We start from the raw sequence: 24,663 nt of genomic DNA, 5'->3' as shown, positions 1-24,663 counted from the left end.
ATTCTGTGGATGCTGTACCCTCACCGGGAGCCATGTCCCACAGATGGCAGGAAAGCAAAGAGGTTTTCCAGCCCCTCTGCTGGATTCAATTAGCATCTGCAACTAGGAGAGGTGGTGGGGAGGATTTGGGCTGCCAGGAGCTGGGACACACACCCCACCATCCCATGCCCTCCTGCCCCAGCCTCCACGGCAGACAAAGCTGCCAGGATGGATCTGCCCCTTGATTTGATGGGTGGTGGTGTTCTCACACTGTCAGGGAGGAAGGACCCCCTGCCCAAGCCAAGGAAGACTTCGAGGAGTCCTGGAGAGCTTCTTTCCTGGTGGCAGAAAGCACCTGGGTCTGATTCCCCGTGGCCAAAGCTAAGTTGGTATCTCTGCCCCTGCAGAGCTCAGGGAGGAGAGTCAACCGTAGAGCAGAAATGTTATGCTTAACCCAAAACCGGGGTAGTGTGAGGCAGGGGAAGCAGCTGCCCTCGAGCCTCAACCTGGTGCCAGAGGTGTCCCCACTGGAGTGATTTGCCCTGCAGGAGTGGTGTGAGGACAGGGACGGTGGTGCCGGCAGACAGCTCCCAAATAGGACAGCGCAGGTGAGCTGCCAGTGGCCCCGGGCCGGCACCGCCTCCTCCCCCGCAGGGGGTTGTGCTATTTAAATGCAGCGTTCCGTATTTAATTGTGCTTATCCCTACTGCTCGGCACAGGCCCCTTCCCGGTCCTGCCCTTCTGCCATTAAATCCTCTCCTCTTAACTACAGAGGCTTGATGGAGCCCACCAAGATGTGCCAGGCTCTGGGGACAGGAACCCCACAGCTCCAGCCCTCCCCCTCCTGGCTCAGCCCCCAAGGCTCAGGGAAACATTCTGCCACACAAACAGGGTTTTACCCTCATGCAGAAACCCTCAGTTCCTGCATTCCCTAAGAGCTACTCTGTGCATTCTACTGCCACTGCTCCCCCTTAGGCTGCGGGCTCAGCCACATCCAGCCTCTTGTCCTGCTCCCTGAGACTCAGGGTTTCCTGGACATAAAACAACCAAGTACAGCAGTAGCACATTTTTCAGTTCACAGAAGGGAAAATAAAGGAAGCACCAAGGCAGGGAGGCAGAACAAGTGAAAAGGAAGAAAAACCATGATCTGAATCCAACTACTGAGTCTGGGTCACAACACAAGGCCAGTTTTCCACCAGAGATCCAAAACAAGCATCAGAAACTGGGACACATGGAATATGTTGAAGGTCCTCTCTACCCAGCCACAGTGGTGCCACAACCCTAGAGATATCCCAAATGCCCCTTGTGCCTGGATAACGGGGATTATTGAAGAGTCCCTTTGCTGCAGAGCCACAGCAGCAAGAGACCTGGACAGCTCATGGCCAGCCTTGGAAAAGCATCAGCAGGTACCTGCTGCCAGGCTCTTCCTGCCAAGCCAGGGCAGGGCAGGGACACTGCCAGACCCATTTTCTTCCATTAACAGAGCTAAGAGGTGCTAAGCATGAGGAGCAGCCCTGTCCACAGCAGGGGAACACACACAGATGGGCTCCACTGGAGGAAGGAGGCTCACTCAGCATCACAAACATGGGTTTAGACAGTGCCAGCACCACACAAAGGAACTGCCAGGACCTTGCTAGGGTTTTGTGGGATTTTTATTAATTTTTTTTATTATTTTTTGTGGGGCTTTATTTTTTTTTAATACAGGCTAGCGTTGTACCCTTGCTAAAGCTGCTGATTCTGCCACGTAAACTAGAACAGAAATTTCTCAGAAATTAAGTCAGTTCCCCTCCTTGTTAATTCACTGTCTGCCTCCCAACTGAACACCGCTCTGGATTTGTGTTTGCAGAAAACATTCCCTGTACAAAGTCTGATGTGCAGCTACACTGTTCTGACTGAGGAATGAAGAAGCCAAGAGTCCACTGAACATTGGATTTTTCCCTGTACAACATGGCCTGATGTGGAGTTTGGTCCACCGAGGACAGCGAGTTAACCGTAGAGATCGTCGTCATTGTCTTCGCTGTACACGTTGCCCCCGCTGCCACCTCCTGTGCCTTGGCTCGGACCAGCACCACCCTGGTTGCCTGATGGGAACCTGCATGCAGCAATGCAGGACAGGAGAGATGTTAAAAAGCCTCCTCACAACTCAGCACCATCCCCTCCCTCCATACAAACCCCCAGTGACAAGGATAGGCAAGAAGGAATGGGATAAGCCTTAGGGAAGGTCAAAGGGCTCATGGCTGCTGGCTGTCACCCGAGTTAAAGGAAAAAAGGGACTTCAGCAGCACCAACAGAGCAGCTACAACCAACCTGCAGCACAGCCTACACCTGCCACACTGTGTAGTGGTGCTCTGTGCACCAAGTTGAACAGGAATGTGCAGTGCAGAAAAGGTTTGTTGCCCAGAATTCATCAAGAAAGCTGCCCCAGTGCTGTGCTCAGAGGCTGGCTGAGCACACTGCCCACCCCTCACACCCCACAGGTACCTGAAGCTGCCAAAGCCACGGCTCTGCTGTAGGGTCTGTGCAAACATCTCGTATTTCCTGATGTCGTTGTCACTGACAGAGCGGCGAGCAAAGCGCATGGCCTCCTCAAAGTGATCCCTGCGGATCTCGGGAACCGGATCATCCTCCTCCACCTCCTGTAGCAGGACAGAGGGATCAGGTGAGCTGTGTGCCCAACAGCTGCTCACAGCTTTCCCTCCCAGGTCAGGAGGCTCCCAACACCCTCCAAGGCGGGGGCTGGAGAGGTGTGCATGAGTCAGGGCTGCAGCAGGCACCTCCTGAGCAATGCTGACCATGAGGCATCACCCAGGAGTGTCCTCAACCTCCCACGAGATGAGAACAAAGTGCTCCAGCTCCATGCTCTGCACAAGAGCCCACTCATCCCCGACGATGACAGAGGAACACATCACACCTCACACGTGGGTAGGGAGAGCTCTGTGTCCCACTCACCATGGCAGAAGGGTTGGTCTGCCTCTCACGCTCTCGCCTGATCTCACTCTCGATGGATTCGCGGATGGCCAGTTTGCAGGCACGCTGGCAAATTTCTGTCAGGTCAGCCCCTGAGAAGCCATTAGTCATCTTAGCCAAGAAATCCAGGTCAACATCCTAGAGAAAAATAAAAAAGGAAGAGAGGCCTTTCCTTTACACCTCACGTCCTCAAGTGAGAGAGAGGTATCTCTAGATCCCAGGGTATCAAGTGTTGCTTTAACTATGGCCAATTACAGAAAGATCAGCTGTTAAGATTCTTGTTTTCAGGAAAAGATAACCACACACAAAAGCAGGCTGTCTCCTCACACCCACCAAGAATCCATGAAGTGGATGCCTCTGCACTTACAGATTTAGGATATGACTTGCTCAGGTCTCAGCACGAGGAGTCAAGCAAAACACCATCAGACTGGAAATAGAGACAGGGCACAAGCAGACCAATACAGCCGACCTCCTCCTCTCTTCCCCCTCAGTTGAGAGGGTATTACTGCAACCTTCTTTGAAACTAACTAGGCAAGCTTGGCATAAAAAAGTTTGGACTCTCACTTCATGTCTGTTTTTCTTTGATTAACTTACAGTTGCATTATTGCCCCTTTCCAGGCAAGGGACACAACTCTTACCTATGACAGGGTACAGCAATAACTCACTGTAACGGCTCCTCTCAATTTGTATTTCCCACCTGTGTGCTCTATGCTTTTTTCCCCCAGAATACAAGAATCTTTTCCACCTCAACAAAATATGCTTTTCTGATCCTGCAACATGAGCAGAACCTGATTACGTGACGAAGAGCTGCTGCACCTGCAGACCAATTTCCAGCTTTACTGACACCTAACCTCAGAGCTCCAGCTTCCTCTCCCATTCTATTATACAGATGAACCTCCAGACCTCTGTGCTGTCCACAGCCTGTGAGGAACACGAGGAGAACACAGCAAACCCAAGCCAGAAGTAGTCAGGCTGCAGATCCTACCTTTGCAACTGGTGATTTCCTCAGATTGGCCTTAAGGATTGCAACCCGGGACTTCTCGTCGGGCAGGGGGATGTAGATGAGCTGATCCAGGCGGCCGGGGCGCAGGATGGCTGGGTCAATGATGTCTGGCCTGTTGGTGGCACCGATGATGAAGACGTTTTTCTTGGTGGACATGCCGTCCATCTCGGTCAGGATCTGGTTGATGACGCGATCTGCAGCGCCGCCGCCATCACCGATGTTCCCGCCTCGGGCCTTGGCGATGGAGTCCAGCTCATCAAAGAAGAGCACACACGGGGCTGCTTGGCGAGCCTGCAAAAAGCATGGGTTCCATTATTCCATGCTAATACTTCCCAACAAGGAGCATGCTGACTTCACACTAAGCCTTCCTTACCATTAATACAGCTCAGGAGTACCTGAAGCTCTTCACAAGGAAAGCTTGGAACAACTGCTCAAGAGCAGACCCTTCCCACACAACCCCTCCATTAAACTCTCCTGAACAACAAATTTGATTTCCCTTAAGTGGGACATTGTGAACCAGTCAGAAAAGTAGTAACTCCAATGCCTAGGGTGAAAGACAGAGTAATTTTGCTGGACTAGACCTCTTCCTGCAAGACCTGAAGATGTCAACTGGTTATTCAGGCACTCGAGCAGGTGAGATACACCCAGCGGATGGGAGGGATCCAACTGCTGTTTTCAGCTACCTAATGCATAGTTTTGGGGAGCTGGATCTTTCTTTACAGTGTGCAGTGAAAGGAGGAAAGACCACAGTCACAAGGAGCTGCCTGCTGCAGCCCTGATTCATGCACACCTCTCCAGCCCCCACCTTGAAGGGTGAACCTCCTGACCTGGAGATATAGCTGTGAGCAGCTGAGAAAACCCCAGTGAGAAATAAGGAAAAAAAAATTGTTCATAATGAGAGCACATAGCAGCACATAGGCCCAGAGAGGTCAGGGATTCTCTACCTTTCACACATGTCCGGAACCCAATGCACTGAGCTGATGAAATTTCAAAGTTACTTCCCTGCTCTAGACAAACAGCTGAACTAGACAATCTCTGAGGTTCCCTCCCACCTAAATTTTTCTTCACTCTCCTGCCAACCTTTTTTCTAATAGAACCCGACCACAAGAGCAAGGATTCACAGGATAATCCATGCAGACACCTTTTGGGACAGGAAATGACATTATAGGACAACTGAGCAAGAGCGAGCTTCTTTCAAAACTGTCTATATTGCAGGACAAGAACCCACAGGATATTCTGAAAATCTGTAGATGATGACAGTTAATGAGGTGTTAATCAAAGTTTCCAAGGGTGTGGAGCATACAGGTGCCCTCCTAACCATAGCCTCTGCCAAAGACACTGGGAATTTATCACCCTCTACTGACAGATGCCAACTGCAGTCAGAGAAAAGAGTTTCAACAGCTATGTTGCTGAAGAGGATTAATTCCAACACCAGGAAAGAGCTCCTGCTCTCAGTGCAAGTGGGGAAAACACAGAAGACATAAATAAGAACCAGTAAGACAGATGCAGTGGAGACAAATTTCTGGGGATATCTCAGCACAAGGATAGCACAGGGAATGGGAGAAACTCTTACCTTGTCAAAGATCTCGCGCACGTTGGCTTCAGACTCACCAAACCACATGGTGAGCAATTCTGGCCCCTTGATGGAAATGAAGTTTGCCTGGCACTCGTTGGCAATGGCTTTGGCCAGCAGTGTCTTACCACAACCAGGTGGCCCATAGAACAGAACCCCTTTTGATGGGGTCATGCCAAATTTGAGGAACTTGTCTGGGTGCTCCACTGGATACTGAAAGAAGACAAAACAAAAACCTCTCATGATGAGCTACAACAGGCCACCTTGGAAGTACAGAATGGTTTGGGTGGGAAGGGATCCGCAAAACATCTCCAATCGAACTCCTCTTCAATGGGAAGGGACATATTTCTAAGTCAGTTTTGGTTCTACCAGAAGCACTACCTGAAATTTCTGGTGGATTAAACACAAGATCCTGCCAGGTGCCATTCCAGTTTTTAAGTGGACACTGGCTTGGAAAGGTGCCTAAAATCACCAATTTATCTCTAGGAACTAAGTACAGTTCAGTACTTTCCCAAGTACCAGTTCAGTACTTTCCAGCGCACTTAACCTCAGCTTCACTCTGCCCTGCAGAAGCAAAAGGGAACAGCTCATTACCTAACCTATTTGCTGTGCTCTCCAGAGACAGCAAGATGTCTGATGTGAGCCTTTATCCTCAGCTACGAGGTCATATACAAGACAGGTGATGATTTTAACATCAGAAAATTAGAAAAATTTAGATGCTTTTATTAACACACAGGATGTTTCTACAGTGCCAGCTGAAAGCTGGATTGTATCAAACCCAAACCATGCTAGTGCAGACACCTGGAGCTTCCACAGACCATTTTTAACATTTTGTCCTGTTCTTTCCCTTTGTAGAGGGCTTCACAATTACTTCTCACCTGTCCCTGTGCTAAGGCTGATGGGGAGCCCTTCAGGAACTCTCTGTATGAGTACCTGCATCCACTGCCTGGCAGATAAAGCTGTCATGTAGGATGATTCTCAGCAGTGGTCCCACTGCTGGTCTCCACTTAAGAGGCAGAACTGCATGCTGCACAACACCCACATAAAATGTCACTGCAGACTCAGCTCAGGAATACCTGATGCTGTTTTTCAGCACCTTCCTCCCCAGGTTCACTAAGATGGAACAGCATGGTATTTACAGTCTATTACAAGGAGATACCATAAAGCCTCTGCATTACTCTGCAGCACAAACAGGAAACTGAAGATATTCTGGATTTTTTTGTTTTTTAAGCTGGCTAAGCAAATAGTCTGTTGTATAGCCTCACCTGTACAAGCTCCTGGAGTTCTCTCTTTACATCTTCTAGGCCACCAATATCTTCCCAGGTAACTTGCGGCACCTCCACCACAGTCTCCCGAAGAGCAGAAGGGTTACTCTGGCTCAGAGCCCACTGTTGTTAGAAGAAATGATATTATATGAATTCTAACATATTACATTCTTTTGCTTCAGAGAAGCAATTAATTGCACTCCGAAGAACGAGGAGCACTCCTGCATTACCCTGAAGTCATCCATAGTCACAGCCAGAGAGTTCATCACTTCAGCATCAATGGTTTCATCTTCTAGGTCTATGAGATCCATCTTCTTTCTGATAGCCTGAAGAGCAGCTTCTGAGCAAAGAGCAGCCAAGTCAGCACCAACATGGCCATGGGTCTCGTTTGCCACCTGAAAGCAGAGCACTGACAATGACTCACAAGATAGAAGCAAGGGCAACACATGCTCTGGTCCCTCACTGGGAAGGGAGGAGAGCAACACCAGGGCTTTGCTGTACATTCAAGACAAGTGCTAACACTCAGGCAAAGACACTCTGCCTTCTACCGCCTATTAGAGATCCAATCTCCATTTGGAATTCAGATGGTGTGCAGAAAGGTAACCCTGAGGACTGCAGTTTTTCATTCAGGACAGAAATGACAGGAACCATCCAGCTTATAGGTGCAGCAACACCACAATGCCCACCCAGCTGTGTGTGAGCTTTTTCAGGGCTGCAGTACTTTTAAAGGCAATGACACAGCATACGAACCCATGACGACAGTGGCAAGGCACTTCCAGATTGGAATATACACATTTGTTTCACTTAGCCATGCCATTCCTAACTAGTGAGTAAGGACTTTCGGTCCTCTGGAGGTTACTGGTAAAGTGGTCAGAAGGAATCCCAGAGATCACATATTCATGCAGTTCCATGCTGTCCTAATTGAGCCACTGCACTTGTACAATCAAGCTTTAACAATTCTTCCACTACGAAATAGAGCACTGGGAATGAGACAAGCTCTACCTAATGGAACACTACTCACCTGTTCCAGATCCACATCATCAGCCAGTTTCATATTTTTTGTGTGGATCTGCAGGATCTCCAGGCGCCCGGTGGCATCGGGAATACCAATATCAACCTCTCTGTCAAAACGACCTGGAGAGTACAAGCACACCTTGAGCTGTTGATTCTGAACACCGCAGGAGCTGCAGATGCTAACTTCCTTGGACTGAACAAAGTGATGTTTTCCACAAAATATCAGAAAATGAGAGTTTTACATTTGCCTGCAGCATCTATCAGCACAGTAGAAGAGATAGATCAGAGAAGGAGGAAAGGCATTAGGCACTTAGGGAAAGTGAAACTAACAGTAAGACCTTGTGATTATACAGCACAGATGATTGCTCATTTATTAACTTTTTCTGAGCTGCATTTTTGGGAAAATAGGCTTCACAGAGCCAACATACCATGAGACTTTGTTTACTTCTACCTTTGTGTCCTTGTCACAGGTAAAAAAATACTGAGAGATTTAACTTTTTAGAACTTTCACAGCATTACCCAAGTGGTCAAACACATGAGGAAAACAGGGCATCACTGCAATATTCACACCTCTATTTTTCCTCCAGCCACAGCTGTTCATTAATAAATGAAACCCAAATCAGGTAATTCACAGCCTTTTGCAATCTAATGCATGAACATCCCCTTAGGCATTTCCTCCTTAAGTGTGTCCTGAAATAGCTTCACCGAATAGAGGCCAGCACACTTTTCCCACTTCAAAGTATTATTTTATTTCTACATATTCTCATCTAACATGGCACAGAAAATTATATCAAAGGCTGCAAGCCTGGAAAAGAATTTCTAGCAAGGAGCTGGAGACAAGTCAGTATTTTCTGTACCACATGCTCATCATGACTTTCTGCTCCATCGTTCTGGGGCCCCTGAAGCATGGCCTGCCACAAAGTGTGTGACACACGGGGAAGAGAGGACAGGGGCGGTTACCGAATCGCCGCAGCGCTGGGTCGATGCTGTTGGGTCTGTTGGTGGCTGCCATCACGATCACATGTGCCCTCTGCTTCAGCCCGTCCATGAGGGTCAGCAGCTGAGACACAATGCGACGTTCCACCTCCCCGTGTGTCTGTGGGGACAGAAAGCAGAGCTGAGACCAGCAGCCCTACAAGAAGCACGGCAGCCAGCACTGCTTCTGAGCCAGCAGATACAACAGCAACAAGATGGTAACAAATGTTATGAACTGTATCTGACCATTTTCATGCCCAACTGAATTCAGTGGTTAAAGAAATGCTGCTTTACTCTGTAGTGAAATGCAGAGACTCATGCCAGCTGCTACCAAAAGAAAAGGACATACTACTTTGCTTCCTAAAGGCTCTCTTTACCTTCTCTCTCTTAGGAGCAATGGCATCCAGTTCATCAATGAAGATAATGGCAGGAGCATTCTTCTCTGCTTCTTCAAAGGCTTTCCTCAGGTTGCTCTCAGACTCACCAGCCAGCTTGCTCATGATCTCAGGACCTAAAAAACAGCAACGGTGTGCCACTCAGAAGAGCGGCAGCTAGCCCCAAAAACATGCAGCTGAAATTTTTTAGTACAACATCCACATGGGACAAGCTATATTTCAAGCCAAAGCGAACACTATCAATCAAGTTCACTAAATCTGCAGCTGAAAGGCAAGACCAGCATGCAGAATTAGTTTCTATCATTATTTTGGTGTTTCCAGTTTACTCTAAGAGAACGCAGCACTAGTCAATGAACTACCTTTAGCTGCCTCTTTCCTTACCCTATTTCACACTTGGTGAGCTTCTCTGTAATGTGCCACCACATACAGTTAATGCCAGTCCTAGCTTGCAAGAGAAGCAATCAAATTATAAGGTGATGAATTATTAGGATAGGGAAGGAAAAAGCTCTATGAAGCCATCTTTAGCTTACATTACACAGGTATACAATTACCTCTGTAGGATCCTATAAATTAGTTTTAAAAAAGTCAAAACCACCAACCACAAACAAAACCACAACCTCCATCTACTCTCAAAGGTTAAATACAAAATAAAAGCATGTAAACACACTGACCCCAAATGGATGGGCAGCATTCCCCTGACATCTGCAACTGCTGAACACTAGTGCAGGTTTAGACACTCTGTTTTTACAGATTTTGCTATCATGCTCATGGCAGTGGTAATGAAGAGAAAATATGCTTCTAAAGGATACAAGAAAAATAAACCTGACTCTCAGGCATAGAAAGCTGCCAGCTGCAGAGACACAGGTGTGGGCAGGTGCTCTGAGTATTTCATTACAGGTAACTCACCAGTTCTTACCAGCTCTGTCTATAGCACTGCCTGCAGCTCCAGACTGGGGCTAGCAGGCAGCGAATGTTAACTCTGACAGTGTTATTTTTATTATGCAATAGATGTACAAGCATCTAAAGAAACGGCTGGTGCATTAGCATTGAGTGACAGCTTCCACACAATTGAGGAAGGATATGATGGGGTGACACATGGCTAAAATCAGCCCATTTACATCCACTATTTTGAGATAAAAGCAAGTCCCTAATTCTACTGCTGGTCACTGCTGTGCTGTGTTATACTGTTCTTCGCTATCACTGTCCCATGATTGAAATCTGAGAAGAAAAGCTGCATTCTTTGCGTAAAAATGTTCTGTTATTCCAGCACCGATTAAAATGGAACAGAAAAGCAGTGTGGAAAATTCAGAATCTGGTCCCTACTAGGTCCCTACTAGTAATCACCTCAGCTGCTACCAATGAGAGTTATCAATAGGAGTTCTGTCACTTGTAGCTAAGTCCAAAGGATCTCATTATAGTTTTGAGGGAAGTTCCTTCCAAATAATGTAATGTGAAACAGAAGAGGTCTTTGTGCTTTACTTGAGGGGAAAGAGGAATCCACAGCAGCAGCTTCTTTTCTGAATGGAATATGGTGGGAACAAAGCCAGAAGCCCTGCCAGTTCTGCCTTCACCAACACAAATGGATAGACAGACAAAGACAGATGCTGAATCCCTGCATCTCAGCACAATCTTCCAAGCACTCTGCTACAACACAGTCAAGCTTCAGGGAAGTGCCACTACTGACACGTGCACACAAAGGGCTTCCAAGTGTCCCCAGAGGCATGCTTGAAAGAGGTAAGGAAGGATGACAGGAAGAAAATATGGCTTTACCATTCTTACCATAAGATGGACAAGTGAGCACACAGTAGACCTGGGGCCAAAGCGGCCGCAAAACCTACCGTTGATCAGGAAGAAGAAAGCCCCGGTTTCGTTGGCCACTGCTCGGGCTATCAGTGTTTTACCAGTGCCAGGAGGACCATACAGCAGGATCCCACGTGGAGGCTGAGGACAAAGGCAAGCGACTTAGACTACTTAAGCAGCTTCACAGTGAATTCGTAAGCATTTGATAATGCCAGTCTGAAACTGCGATGTAAACTCATGCAACAGCTGCCATGTCAGCACTGCTATCAACACCCTTTACTACTTCACACAACACACAACAGAAACCTTGCCAGTAACTGGCAGTGCTGATTCAAAGCATCACTCTGTTTTACAAGCTGACAGAGTTTCAGTCTGTGTCCAGAACCCATAAGCAAGTACCTTACAAACACTAGCATTAAAAAAAAAAACCAAAAAAAACCCCACCAAAAACTCACACCACAAATTATTTACTCTCCTCTCCAACACTTCCTAAATCTCTGTCGTGGAGAGACATGTCCCAGGGCAAGCCCACTTATCCACCAGCACGTGGGGACGTACCTTCACCCCTATGGCCTTGAAGAGAGCAGGGTGTCGGAGGGGAAGTTCCACCATCTCTTTGATTTGAGCCAGCTGCTTCCGGCAGCCACCAATGTCATCATAGCCCACTTCATTCAGCGACTCCTCTTCATCCTACCAGGAGGAAATACATCAAACATCTGAGTGAAAACAATAGTGCAACAACTCTCCTAGCCTCCAGAAGTCAGGAATATGGCTTTTAAGACACTTCTTGTCTGTCTTGAGTCTCCCTTTCAAGTCTTCCTGATGTCTTCTATAATTGTTTCCTAGCTCTGTCTTGCCAGACATCCAAAGAGAATTGCCTGCAAGTATACAGACTTCACTGAAACCCACCCTCTGGAATAACAGCCTCTGCTGCCAGGTTCCCTACAAACTCCAGCACAAAACAAGCTCTGTGACTCTGATGGGGCTAATGGAAGTAACAAGAGACAATGTCAGTATAAAATAGACTTATTCCTTAGAGTAAATGCTGCATAACTATTTGGCATATTCTATCTGCCAGTTACTCAGGTACAGTGTTACCTTTTGAGACTGATTCCAATTTAGCACAGAATGTTGAAGTCCAGATATATGGATAAGATCAGTTGTAACCAACTCTTTCTTCACAGTATCCACTCATTCAGCTGTGCACACTTTTACTGGCCTCAGTTGTTTAGGCCACACTCAAATAATAACATAGCCTGTAATCTTACAGGGGATAAGTTCAAGTCTCGCCTCCTTCAAGCAGGTCACTCAGGGACTGGACTTAACAAGCACTGAATATCTCAGTTTTGGAGATTTCTGTCCTCTCTGGTCTCTGCTCCAGGATTGAGGGAAACATTTTTCCAAGAACCTATTAGGAATTTCCTTTGATCTAGCTTATGCTGGTGCATCCAGTGATGTCCCTGGGCACAGCTCTCAGAAAAGCCGGTCTTCTATCCCTTCCCATCAGGCAATTGCCAGTTGGCCTGTCCTTTTGTCTTCCCTTCTCCAGGCTGCATCATCCCATGATTGCAGTCCCTCCTCCTTCATTCTTGGCCTCCAGCTCCTCATAATTTTGGTGGCCTAGGCTGAACTTACTCCTGTCTATCTCTGCTGTGGCCTGAAGAGGCCAAGTGTGATTAATGAAGTGCCCAGGTGCAGTCTCACAAGGGTCACAGAGGTGTTTTTCAGAAGGCAGCTAACAACAAAACAGTACTCACATTATTTGCAGCAGAAAAAGGTACTTATTCTATGAAGTATACACCCACCTTAGCTCATTTCCCTGAGATTTCCTACTCTGTACAGTAAGGTCACCAAGACCTGTCAGACAAGTCCCTCAGGCAGCCACAAGGTTGCAACACTCAAGGCTAAACACTGGGGAACTCTCTCTTTTTTTTTTTTTATATACAAACCATCTGGGGACTCTAAATTTCTTTTGAGAAAAGTGCCATTACTTTCTCTTCACATGGCATGAAATTCAGCACCATTGTAAGCTCTCCCTGCTATGAATCAAAGGAACTCTGGAATAAAAAATTGCATTCAAGCACACTAAGATATTTGGAAGCAGATGCAAAACAGTTGCTGCCAAAGCATGGCATCTCATCAGCAAATCTACCCCCTGGTGCTTTCGGCCTAAGAGGAGGATACTGGATACCTTTCTCTGACTACCTTCAGCAGCAGCTCATCTCCTGAAGTGTTTCTGACTATTGCATTCAGTAGACAAAATGTCAAAAGAGGAATTGCAAACTCTGCTGCCCTCAATCTCTGTCCCAGAAACAGGCTTTGGACAGAGGTCCAGCAGGAGAATGACTTGGCAGGATTCTGCTCACCTCCCGTTTGATCGGCTCTCCCTCACAATGGATCACTGTGTCTGGAGCCACTATGCAGTACGGGCTTGGGTCTGTCTCCACCACTTTGAACTCCACTGCACGCATCCCTCCGCGCACCAAGAAGATGTCACCTGTAAAATCCCACATGTCAGTGGCCTGTTGCAACCCAAATCTGCATAACATCAACCCCTGTATGATGAGCAGTCCCAGTGTTTAGGAAGTAGGTCACACAGGCAGACACTGTGGCATTTATAACTCTGCTTTGCATGTTAAACTCAAGAGCTGCATCCACTGCGACAGCCTGAGCACTGTTTCAGTTCTCAAATGTCATCCAGTAAAAACCAGCAAACAATAGAAAAGAATACCCTGCCCCAAAAAAATAACAAAAAGGCAAGAAATCACTTTTTTCCCCAATTCAATTTCAACTTAACATTTCTAGAACAGGCAAAAAGTCCTAACTTAATAAAAATTCATTTTGAATTTACTGTAACTAGTTGCTACTAGTTATAACTGTTTGTCTCCAGAAGCAGAATAATATATAACACTGCACTGTGTTTCCTGGGTGACAGACTTGTGTCTACAGTGTACTTTCATCAATGGTACAGCAGAAGTGTTAGGACCACAACCCCAAAAGTGCATTTGGTTTTCTACTCACCCTCCCAATTATTCCTTAAATTACTCTGAAGAAGTGAATTTAGTCAGGATGCCAGCTGGTATATATTCTTGGTTTCAGCTGGGATAGAGTTTATTTTCTCCCTCGTAGTTGTTTCAGTGCAGTGATTTGGATTCAGTATGACAATAATGTTGATAGCACACTGATGTTTCTGCTGCTGCTCAGCAGTACTTACCCTAACTCAAAGTCTTCAGTCTCCCATGCTCTGCCAGTGAGCAGGTGTGCAAGAAACCAGGAGGGAGAATGGCCAGGAGAGCTGATCCAAACTAGCCAAAGGTATATTCCATCCCACAGAACATCATGGCCAGTGTATAAACTGTGGGGATTTCACTGGGAGACATGACACACTGATGAGGCACAGGCTGGGCATCATTCAGTATGTGGTGACCAACTGTCTCAGGTGTTGTGCAACGCTTTTTTTTTGGGTTTCATCTCCTGTCTTTTCCATTACTATTATTGATACTGTTATTATATTTTACTTTGTTTCAATTTCTAAGATGTTCTTAACTCACAAGTCTTTCCTTTTTCCTGATCTGCTCCCCATCCCACAGCTGAGTGGGGAATGAGTAGCTGTTTGCTATTTAGTCACATGCTGGGATCAAAGGACAACAGTCCTTTTTGGAAACCGGCATGGGGACAAAGGGTTGGCATAACAACAGATCTGAGCAGAGCACATTAAACCAAATTTGTTATATTCAGTATATAATAGCAGCTGGTGATGGTGTTTATTCATGTTTGTTCAGGGTGTGTTTTTTAACACTCTACTCAGTGTAGGTGTCCCCTGTGGTGAGGTTTATTGTCCTTGCTGCCTGGGCTAAGGTTCTCTGTGTTTCTCTTTGCAGTAGTGGCTTATGATGCAATGGAATCATTGGTCCTGAGACGAATCCGAGGAGTGAACTGAGCACTGCCATCAGCTCTGCACTTTGGGAGCCATCCACTGGGAACTACTGGTAATTGCACCTTCCTACATCTCCCTCCCGATATCTTACGCTAGGCTGGTTACAGTAGCATTTGAGCATTTTAAAGATTTTTAATATCCTTTCATAGCTGAAGCCAGCCTGGCTCTTATCACAGAATTTCCTGAGTTGTAATGGACCCATGAGGATCACCGAGTCCAACTCCTGGTCCGGCACAGGACAGCCCAAAGAACAACACCATGTGCCTAAGGGTATTGTCCAAATTATGGAATTCTGGCAAACTTGGTGCTGTGAAACAGCACATTGCTGAATGTGATTCTGGTCTTGTTTAAAGTAAATGTATTTAAGAACATTACCCAGAGGGTTAAGTGTCCAGGCCGGTGACTACCTAAAACGTTTTGGAATTTCACTCCTGACCAAGTGCAGAATCCTGAAAAAACTAGTAAAGGTATGCTGTCATGCATGTAGTTCCAGAGTGACACACATCAGTGTGCTGGGATCTGGCCCATATTATTCTGTACTCTAAGAGGAAAAAATGGTCTTTGGATCTGATGACAAAACATCCAATCCCAGCAATAGGCAAAGGATAGTTTTGAGGGGGTGTATTGCATCCTGTATCATGCACCAGCCCCTGGAAAATCAAATGATGCAATGGACTGCTCATGACCACATGGAGAGAAAAGGCTGGTGGGATCAGCAAACTTTGCGACACACATTTAGCAAAAGCTACCTGGTGACTGGCCCTCTCCAACCAACACTTTTACATACTGCAGAAGGAGACAAAGCTCCTGTAGTGCAATAAAAAATATGCTGGGATAAACAGTCTGGGTCACTGCTGCCTCAGCCAAAGACAAACCCATGCATGGCTCTGCTTTTCCACACAAGGTTTTGGTTTTCCTCAAGGACCTGGGTGCACGTTGTGGGTGATGTGGGAGGATGGAGAAGTACAGTGTACAGGTCAAAGTGATTTGATTTTAGGTAAGAGTAGGAAATTAACCAAATTTCATGATGTTAATTGTTACATAACGCTCATATGATCACTTCTATGGCAGCTATATGCACACCACCACTTCAGCACCTGAGAGCAGCCAACTCCACCACTCCAGATCTGGGGATCTGAACCTGAATCCCCTTTAATTACAACTTTATGAAGGATGGCCTCTCATGAAACTGGATAAGCACAACATACACCCAACCAATTGATTAATATGCAAGCAAACTAACCAATTACACTACACGGTAGCAACTCAGTTTAATAAGATTTTCTCCCAAATTCCACCTGAGCCTTTCTGATGTTGCCCTGTCCCCCACAGCTTAATAAAAAATGAAGGAGAACTACCAAACTGCTCTACCAGCCAGTAGCAGCCATCGCTGCTTCTGAAGATTGTGGAAAATTTAGATCACCACTAGCAAAATCTCTCCCTACAGATGCTGGTCTAATGCCTGATGGAGATCTGTGCAAGTTTCTAGAAGCTCTCTGTATCTGGTCTCAGGACTAACTCACACTTGCAGATGTGAGGACTTCAAGGACAGGCATTATTACCTTTCCTGATAGGTCTGTAAGCTTCCAAGAAGTAAGGCTTGAGATAGACCTCAAAGAGATTCCCCGTGATCCCTTCTACCGTGTCATCAATTGGCAGCACGTGGATACGTTTGCCATATTTCACATCTGGGCAAGGCTGGATGCTGCAAAAAAAAAAAAAAGAAAACTCCAGTTAGCCACATCATGCTGGACTTGCACCCCAGTGCTACACCTGGACAAGAAGAAACATGTCCCTTCCCAGGAAAGAACATCCAAAGACCATCAAAAGCCCTGGTGAGACTTCCTACTTGCACAGGAATATTCCAATGCTGACAAGGCAAAAATCATCCAACCAAGAACCAGTCTTCACAGCACACACTTGCCTTCACTCCTTTCAGTCCTGCCCATGACCACTGGAGAGTTTAACAGTTTTCTCCTACCCTTCTGCTTTTCTGCAGACCCCCTCACCACATTTACACGTGTCTAATGTAGCCTATAGACCTGCGAGAGTCATGAGGTAGCTTTTATTTCAACAAGGTACTGCAGAGACAGCTGCAAGGAAAAGTAAGCTGGGGAAGCTCCTTCTTCCATACTCTTAGTACAGTGCTCAGACTCCCTATTGCTGACACACCTGATTCCAAGCAAAAGCTCTCTCAGTACCAACTGGGAGTAAAAACACCTTAACAGCCACGTTTGTCAGTCCCACTTTGTGAGGGCTGCTGACTAGGTTGAAGGCTGAAAGTACTTTCCTCTTTTTAAATATGTGCTACTGTTATTATTTTGCAGTGTAGCACAACAGTCTACTGTAGCAATGGCTCAGAGTATCCAGCTGTAGCAAAAACTGGCTTCACCGGCTAAGAAAAGCCATGGAACTGAAGCTGAGCACGCAGTTTTTCATATGTGACTTCTGTTAGAGACTCCTAACTGATTTTTTTACCACATGCATTTACAGAGAGGACATAGCAAAAGGGCAAAAGAAGAGAGAGACTGTCCCAGAAGGAAAATATCTGACAGACCACAAAGAGGAAGCGATTAGCACATGAATCTGGACTCTGGCAGAAACCAGGACACACTAACACTATAAGCAGTTAAAGACTGGCAAGAGAAACTTTGCGGGCAAGTATGTTAAAATTCCCTGACCTCACAATGAGTCAAGACAATTGGTAACACATTTGGGAAGCTGAGAACCACCACAGACATAATGCTAACAGAGATGATGAGAGCATGGGGCTGTCATGCTAGAAGAGACTCCAACAGGAATCTCATACCAGGTTCAAGTAAGAATTCACCTCTATTTTAAATCCAAAGACACAAAGCACCATTCTGAATTACATCAGTGTCTAAAACTTGTATTTTTAGTGGTAGAGAGATGGGTGGAACAGCTTCATTTTTCCCATCTCCTAAGTTTGTACAAAGTACGTTTTGCATTTCAGACACCACTTCAGAAAGTCTGGTGTCAGATCCAGGTTCCCATTTTCTCAGATAATACTCAGGAAGAGAAGAAGCTGTTAGCCCTCCCTTATTTAAACCTGTAAACTACAATTTTTATGTTCACGAAATGCTCATGTGCTTTCATTCTACCCTCTCTCATCACAAAATGGGACCTGTCTCCTGTAAGCAGAGATCCATATTTCCAAGTTTTACTACTGCTTTTAAGATCTCTTCCAAGTCAAATCATTTTATGATTCTACTTACTCTAAATGATGCACAACAAAATGCCTGCAACATTTTTTAAGCACTCCTAATTTAAAAACTATTTTTACAACAAAGACTGGAATATAAACATCCTTGAGGGATTTTTAATCTTGCTGTTTGGCTGTTCCACTTTTTTCTAGCGTTCATTTCTAACAGGTTTTAACTTGTTTTTGCAACAGGGCAGCTCAGATACTATAAGATAATATATGACACTGCTAATGTCTTCCACAGGTAACACTGTGTCCTCACCTGATCACATCACCCAGGCGAACTCTCAGGTTGTTGCGAACAACTCTATTCATGCGAATCTTCTCATCTGAGCAGGTATCATCTGACAGAACAATGCAGACTGCTTCTCTCCTCTTCTTTCCTTTCAGCAAGACAGTGTCTCCTCTGAACAGCTGCAGTTCATCCATCTTTGCCTGTAAACAGAAAAGTGTAAGAACAAGCTTTTGAAAAAACAAGCATTTGAAGGAGAGTTATTTGACTTCCGAAATTACACGTTGGAAGTTATATACTAAATCAAGAGAACAGAGACTCTTACTACAGTTGTATAGAGCTAAGCCTGATACCAAAGGAAGGGCACAAGCGTAACTGAATCCTACAAACTGAGGCTCAAAAAACATTTTATCAAGGAGGAGTGTCAGGAAACAAGAGCGGTAACAGCTCTAGCTGTTAGACAAACACTGGTACTTATATTGCAAAGTTACACTTCAAGTTAATAGACAGCAACAGCTTGCAAATTACCAGATGAAATGCTTTGCCTCTACACATGACGCACCTGGGACAGAGACACAACACTGTTGTCTTCATTGATGGCTTCATCAACAATTAACCGATTGGGCCTGTTCTTCTGCTTCAGAATAGCAGTCGATAAGTCATCGGCCTTAGAGCTGGGGAGAAAGCACAGCTGATGAGCCTGTGTGATACTGGCACTGTCCAGCCACCCCCGTTTTCATGTCCACTTTCTACAAGTTTCTTTGTTGTCTTTATAAACTGTACTTGCTTGTAGCACTGAGAACATTACTTCCCAGGGGCCAGTTTGCAGGACACCAAGGGAGGACGTTTCCTCCTGTCAGTAAATGTAACTATGAGCTTCTAGTGGACACAGCTAGGAACCTGTCTATGAAAAGAAGTGGCCAGTGAGATGTTGCTGACTGTAAGATGTTTTGCCTCAATGAATTAGTCAGACTCATCTGAAATCACATGTAACTGCTGCCAACAAAACAAAAGTTGAAGTCTATTTGGTGTCAAATCCCAGATAAATAGGGGCATTAAAGGACAATGCTGCAGCAACCCTGACAGGAAGAGTTGTTAAGAGTTTAGCCTGTTGAGGCCTGTTTATTAAACCTAGCAAGCTGTAGAAATATTGAAGTGCTCATAGGAAATTATTTTGTATTGGGGTTTTTGTAGCTCTTTTCTATTATGTCTTCCCAAAAGTCACTGAAGGTCTGGCCTACAACACCGCAAGAAATACAAGAGATAATTCATTTGCCTTTACAAGATGGAGCAAGTAAAACATCAAGGAAATGGAAAGAGGGCAGGTTAACTATTCTCTTTCAAAATCTAATACAGCAAATAATTCACTCTATGACAGAATATGAATTGGAACCAGCTTATTCTTGAGGAGTTCTTGGAAGCTGTACATTAGCCACACACAACAGTGGTGGAGTGTTGTAGCTTCCCCCAGTGGGCTGACTACTTTCTCCAAGTATGTGGCTGTGTCAATATTCAAGATCAGCAGAGAAAAGCTTGCATAGTCTGACTTGATTCTGAAAGAAAATAAAGAAAACTAAAGTCTTCCCTTGACCTAAGCAAGCAGCAAGCACTGGCAAAGCATAGGGAGCTTTGGGAACAATGGCAGCAGTCATAACTTTGGCTCCATCTCACCCTCTTAGAGATGAATGACGAGAAGAAACTAAACCTTGAATAGAAATGGCAGCATTTGGCATGTTCACCGCATTTTTAAGAGTCCATCAGAGAGGGGTGACATACCTATGGTGTGATGTTAACCAGGTCCCTCCCTACCTCAAGACAGAGGCTTTTCCAAGACGGCTATGCAGTGTTGGCTCCCTTCTCTGACATGCAAAAGGGGAAACAACACCAAGCAAGCCCATGAGAGTAGCCAGTTTGCTTTCAAAAGATTTTTCAAGCTTCCCTTAAACACTGGTAGCACAGGAAATATGTTGCAAAGAACAGGCAAGTGAACAAAACAAATGAACAAAAGCGAACAAAGTGAACAAGTTTTAAGTGAACAAAACAAGTTGTACAAGATGTTCTTTCCTGGATTGCCAGTACTATTGAAGGTTATCTTTTTTCCTCTCTTTATTAAAGAGTGCAAGAGATAAGACATTGCAGATCTACTGTCTGAGCAAAAGAAGAACACAACAAAGGCTGCTGGAGATGTACTGGAATACTCATGAATTCCACAATCAATCTAAAAATGTCGTCTTGTTGTGAGTCCTAAAAAGTCTGTGATTTACAAGAAAACTGAGAGAGCAGTAAGAAAACTGAAAAAATACATTATCAGGGCAGATTATGGTAAAACAGCGCATAAAACCAACAATCTATTTGCAAGGACTTTGCCTCCTCATTACCTCCTGGCCACTGGAAACTAACCCGGCAAACAGATTTCAAGATTCCAGCTAAGGGACACCAAGGAGACACAATACGCATTATTTGAGTGATTCAGAGTGTGACTGCAATTCCTCCGCTGCACAAAGATGTGAATCCCAAGGCCTTTTCATAAGAAACCACTATCAGACCTTGGCTACTTGAACTGTTGTTGAAACTAAGCATCTGTCCCTTGGAATGCAGGGACTGCTATTACAGCCTAAAAAACAGCTTGCAGCACCAGATCAAAAACAAATTGTAAATGAACTAGATAACAAGTGGGAGGAGCTTTTCAAACAACACTGCACACAAAGCAAAAGCTGAAAAAATGGGATAGAAAGTTTGGATAGCTCCTGACATACAGTAGTGAGGAACACAGCTAGAATCTACTTGGTTCTGCTAAATAAGACAAAAAAGTTTTAGTATGCAAGAACTGAACCTACAGCTGCCTCAGAACTGAGGGCTGGATCAGTATCAGATACACTTAGAGCAATCAAAAAAGGACTGGAGGCATTAAAAATGGAATAAAAGTGTCCAAGAAAGAGTGTCCAGGGAGCTTAGTGCGCACAGTCAGCTTCAGTGCTCTGACCTCACAGCTCCACAGAGGAAAAAACCAAGGTGCTACAAAATTACATGTCAGCTAGGCAGGGAAATGATGTTTCTCCTGCAGACAAGGGTAGGGTTTAGACAGACAAACACTACCCATTTTCCAGCGGCAATTTACAATATTGTTATCATCACCATTCGCCCTCATTGCATCTCTCCAGGGGTTCCTCATGCTGCAGCTGAAATAACAGGGCAAAAGATATCTGTGCGCTCAACCATGCTCAGACAAACCCAAACATCTGTGGGAAGGAGAGCATGAACAGAAAATACCAAGCAGGAAAGCCTAGGGCATGGGCTGGGACTCTCTCCTGCCAACCTTCCCACTTCTACTGGGAAACTTCAGGAAAGCACAGGGACAGAAGGGTAACACAGGTAAATTTTAAGGCTCCTTGATGAGCTTCTCGTCAGAGATAGCCTGGTGGAAACCCTCCAACTCACCTCCCTGACGCACCCCGTGTGTCAGCTCCCTCACACACTTTCCCTCTCACCCCTTTCTTTCCTTGGCTTAACAAAGAGAGAAACTGAACACAAAATGTAGCTTTAGAGCGGTTTGGGAATTAAAAGGAAATTCAAGGTCTGTATTGAGCTGCCCTTGGACAGAAGCCAGAAGTGAGAAGACAACCACCAGCACAGCAATGGACAAGCTTGCACATAAAGTGCAAGACATCTATAAAACTGAAGCAAATATGTACTAGCCCTAAAGGCCAACCATAACAGGTACTCTCAGCCTCCTTTTCTCACTCCATAAAGCAGTTCAACAGCCTCATCTCACACATGGGAGAACCAGGGGGACTTTCTACAGCTTACAGAATCACAGAATATCCTGAGCTGGAAGGATCCATCAGGATTATTAGCTTCTGGCCCTGCATAGGAGAGCCCCAAGAATCACACCATGTGCCTGAGACCATTGCCCAAACGCTTCCTGAACTCTGCCAGTGCTCTGACCACTTTCCTGGGGAGCCTGTTCCAGTGACCGACCACCTTCAGGATTAACCTTCTCCTGATATCCAACCTAAATCTTCCCCATCACAGCTTCATGGACTTAATTACACTACCAGTGGTTTCTCTCTGTGTCAGAGCTCCCCTCATTCAGCAACTGATAACGCCCAGGGGCATCACAGGGGAGGGTGTGAAGAGCCAGAGCAGAAAGTAATTACCAATTAGTGATCCTTCTGAAAATGATAACCAACCTCTAAAGTCCCAATTAAAGTAAGAAAACAAACTGTTCCTTCAAGTTGGTCCTAAATTAAGCAAAAAGTCACTTCCCAGAATGATTCAGCTGCAGAAATGAAAGTGAAATCAGCCATAACTTTTGCACACTGCTGTGACATTTTTACCATCATCCTTGTGAAATCACTTCCCAGATAAAACCCGTGAGCAATTTCTTACCAATCTGAATATCTGATTTACAGACTGAATTGCATTTTACAGGTAGATATTAAAGAAAAAAAAAGTCATTAAATGTTTTTATCCTCAAGTTAGGTGTCTGAGATATGTGGTGACTGCAGATACTGAAACAAGACTACCATGGGGGGAGTTTAGACCCATTGTGTAGAAGTCAAGTTTTCAACACTATTTCAGACAGGCTGGGAGAGGGTACCACACACCCTTAGCTTTTGTAATGCTACTTGCCATGCTGAGGCTCTGTTCAGCAAGATGGCTGCCAGCAGCTGTGACAAAAAATGGCATCTAAAACGTAACCACGTTCCAGCTGCAAACTAACTTTTGTGGTTCTGGCGTGGGTGAGAAGTTTACTAATTTCTACTTCAGCAGACATTTAAAAAACACTGTTAACCTCGCCCAGCAGAACAAGCAGAGTCTGGGAATGTCACTTCCACGGCAGACAGGAATGCCTGGCACACCTCGCTGGAATTGACCCGGCAGGAGCAAGCAGGTTTGGATTCTAGGAGTTACAAAAGATAAGAAAAATATACTCAAAGAACACCAAAAGGCACAAAAAAGCGACCAAAAGTGCCTCTAGTGAAGTCAAAAAGTCACTTCAAGTATTCTTGGATTGTGAAAATGTATCTTTGGATTCTATTTTACTCCGCTCAAAATGCACGTGGGCTGCGTGCAAAGACTGTTACTCATTCCTGAGGAGCAGGAAAGATGATCCTCAGCCTGTAACTGAGTAGAGCCAAGAAGAGTGAGGCAAGACACCCGAGACGGAAACACCGCCGATGGCCTCGGCCATGCCCGGCACAACATGTCTGCCTCGGCCAGCGCCGAGTCACTCGCCAGCCCCGGCCCCAGGGCCGCTGCGAGCAGGAGGAGCCCGGGACGGGCCTAGAAAACAAAGCCCTCCGCAGCTCAGGGCCCGGCGGGCGGGCGGCCCTAGGCCCGGCGGCGGCACGGCGGGAGGCCCGGCCCGGCCTCGCCCCCCCGCCATGACTCGACACTTCCCGGCGAGGCCCGGCCGCGGCGGGGCGGACGGCGGGAAGCGGCTCATTCCCGTTCCGGCGCCTCCTTCGCCCGCCGGGGGCTCGCGGGCCGCCCCGGGTGAAGCGGGCGGGCCGGACCGGGCCCAGGCCGCGGCGGGGCCTAGGCCGCGGTGAGGCGGCGGGGGCCCGCACTTACTCGGATCCCGAGGCCATGGCGCTGCGGGGAAGGGGCGAGGGGCGGCGGACGGCGGCTCCTCGGGGCGAGCGGGGGCTCCGGAGAGTCGCGGGGGTCGCGGGCGGCGGGCGGAGAGCTTGGGGCGTCCGCGCTGGCTCAGCCTCAGCGCCGACTCATCGGCGAGGGAAGCCCCGCCCACGCCGCCTCGCCTGCCTAGCAACAGCGTGCGACGGCCAATCGGAAATTCTGGCCAGCCGCCGCCTCGGCCAATGGGAAAGGCCGAAAAAAAAAGACGGGGAGCTCCTCCTAAGCCCCGCCCCATCGTGTTCCCTAGCCAATCGTCACCAGCCAGGCGCCACTTCCTGCAGCCAATCGCAGTGCGGCTCTGTCTTCGAGCGACAGCTCCAGCGCGGCCAATGGCGAAGGGACACCGACGGGACCATGCGGGAAGGAAGTCCCGCCTCCACAGTGGCTGCTGATTGGGCAGCGTCCGAGGGCAGGGCCAATCAGAAGGGGCGTGGTGCGCACGCGCGGCTCTTCCCGCCACTCGGAGCCGCCTCGTTGGTGCTCGTGGTGAGGGAATGGCCGCGCCCGTGGGGAGGGTCCGGTCCCGCCCCTACTCCGGCCAAGGCACTGCCCGCCGCGCCGCGCTGCTTGGAGCCACATCCAGCCTGGCCTCGAACGCTCCCCGGGATCCAGGGACAGCCGCAGCTTCTCTGGGCAGTGTGTGCACGGCCTCAGCAC

General features: G+C 46.7%; 1 protein-coding gene across 1 annotated transcript; it reads right to left on the bottom strand.

The window, feature by feature from the left end:
- Nucleotides 1-1,613: 1,613 nt before the first annotated feature.
- VCP (valosin containing protein) lies at nucleotides 1,614-24,181 on the bottom strand. The gene is made up of 17 exons (XM_056514316.1): nucleotides 23,941-24,181; nucleotides 18,926-19,037; nucleotides 18,394-18,566; nucleotides 16,471-16,613; nucleotides 13,338-13,468; nucleotides 11,530-11,661; nucleotides 11,010-11,112; nucleotides 9,154-9,287; nucleotides 8,762-8,897; nucleotides 7,809-7,921; nucleotides 7,018-7,182; nucleotides 6,788-6,910; nucleotides 5,523-5,735; nucleotides 3,932-4,240; nucleotides 2,929-3,084; nucleotides 2,461-2,615; nucleotides 1,614-2,071 (listed from the first exon to the last, which is right to left on the bottom strand). The coding sequence occupies exons 1-17, from the start codon at nucleotides 23,955-23,957 to the stop codon at nucleotides 1,966-1,968; spliced, it is 2,421 nt and encodes an 806-aa protein (XP_056370291.1). The 5' UTR covers nucleotides 23,958-24,181; the 3' UTR covers nucleotides 1,614-1,965.
- Between the last annotated feature and the right edge of the window lie 482 nt (nucleotides 24,182-24,663).

This window comes from Oenanthe melanoleuca, chromosome Z, assembly GCF_029582105.1.
Source record: "Oenanthe melanoleuca isolate GR-GAL-2019-014 chromosome Z, OMel1.0, whole genome shotgun sequence".
Classification (NCBI taxonomy): Eukaryota; Metazoa; Chordata; class Aves; order Passeriformes; family Muscicapidae; genus Oenanthe; species Oenanthe melanoleuca.
The sequence above is the reverse complement of the archived record's forward strand: the minus strand, read 5'-3'. Positions and strand labels throughout refer to the sequence as shown.

Excerpts from the sequence above, each read along its gene's own strand:
- VCP (XM_056514316.1), bottom strand. Across the intron at positions 11,662-13,337 it reads GAGAGCCGATCAAACGGGAG|GATGAAGAGGAGTCGCTGAA; the intron begins GTGAGCAGAATC and ends TCCTCCTGGTAG. Across the intron at positions 3,085-3,931 it reads GGAAATCACCAGTTGCAAAG|GATGTTGACCTGGATTTCTT; the intron begins GTAGGATCTGCA and ends ATTTTTCTCTAG.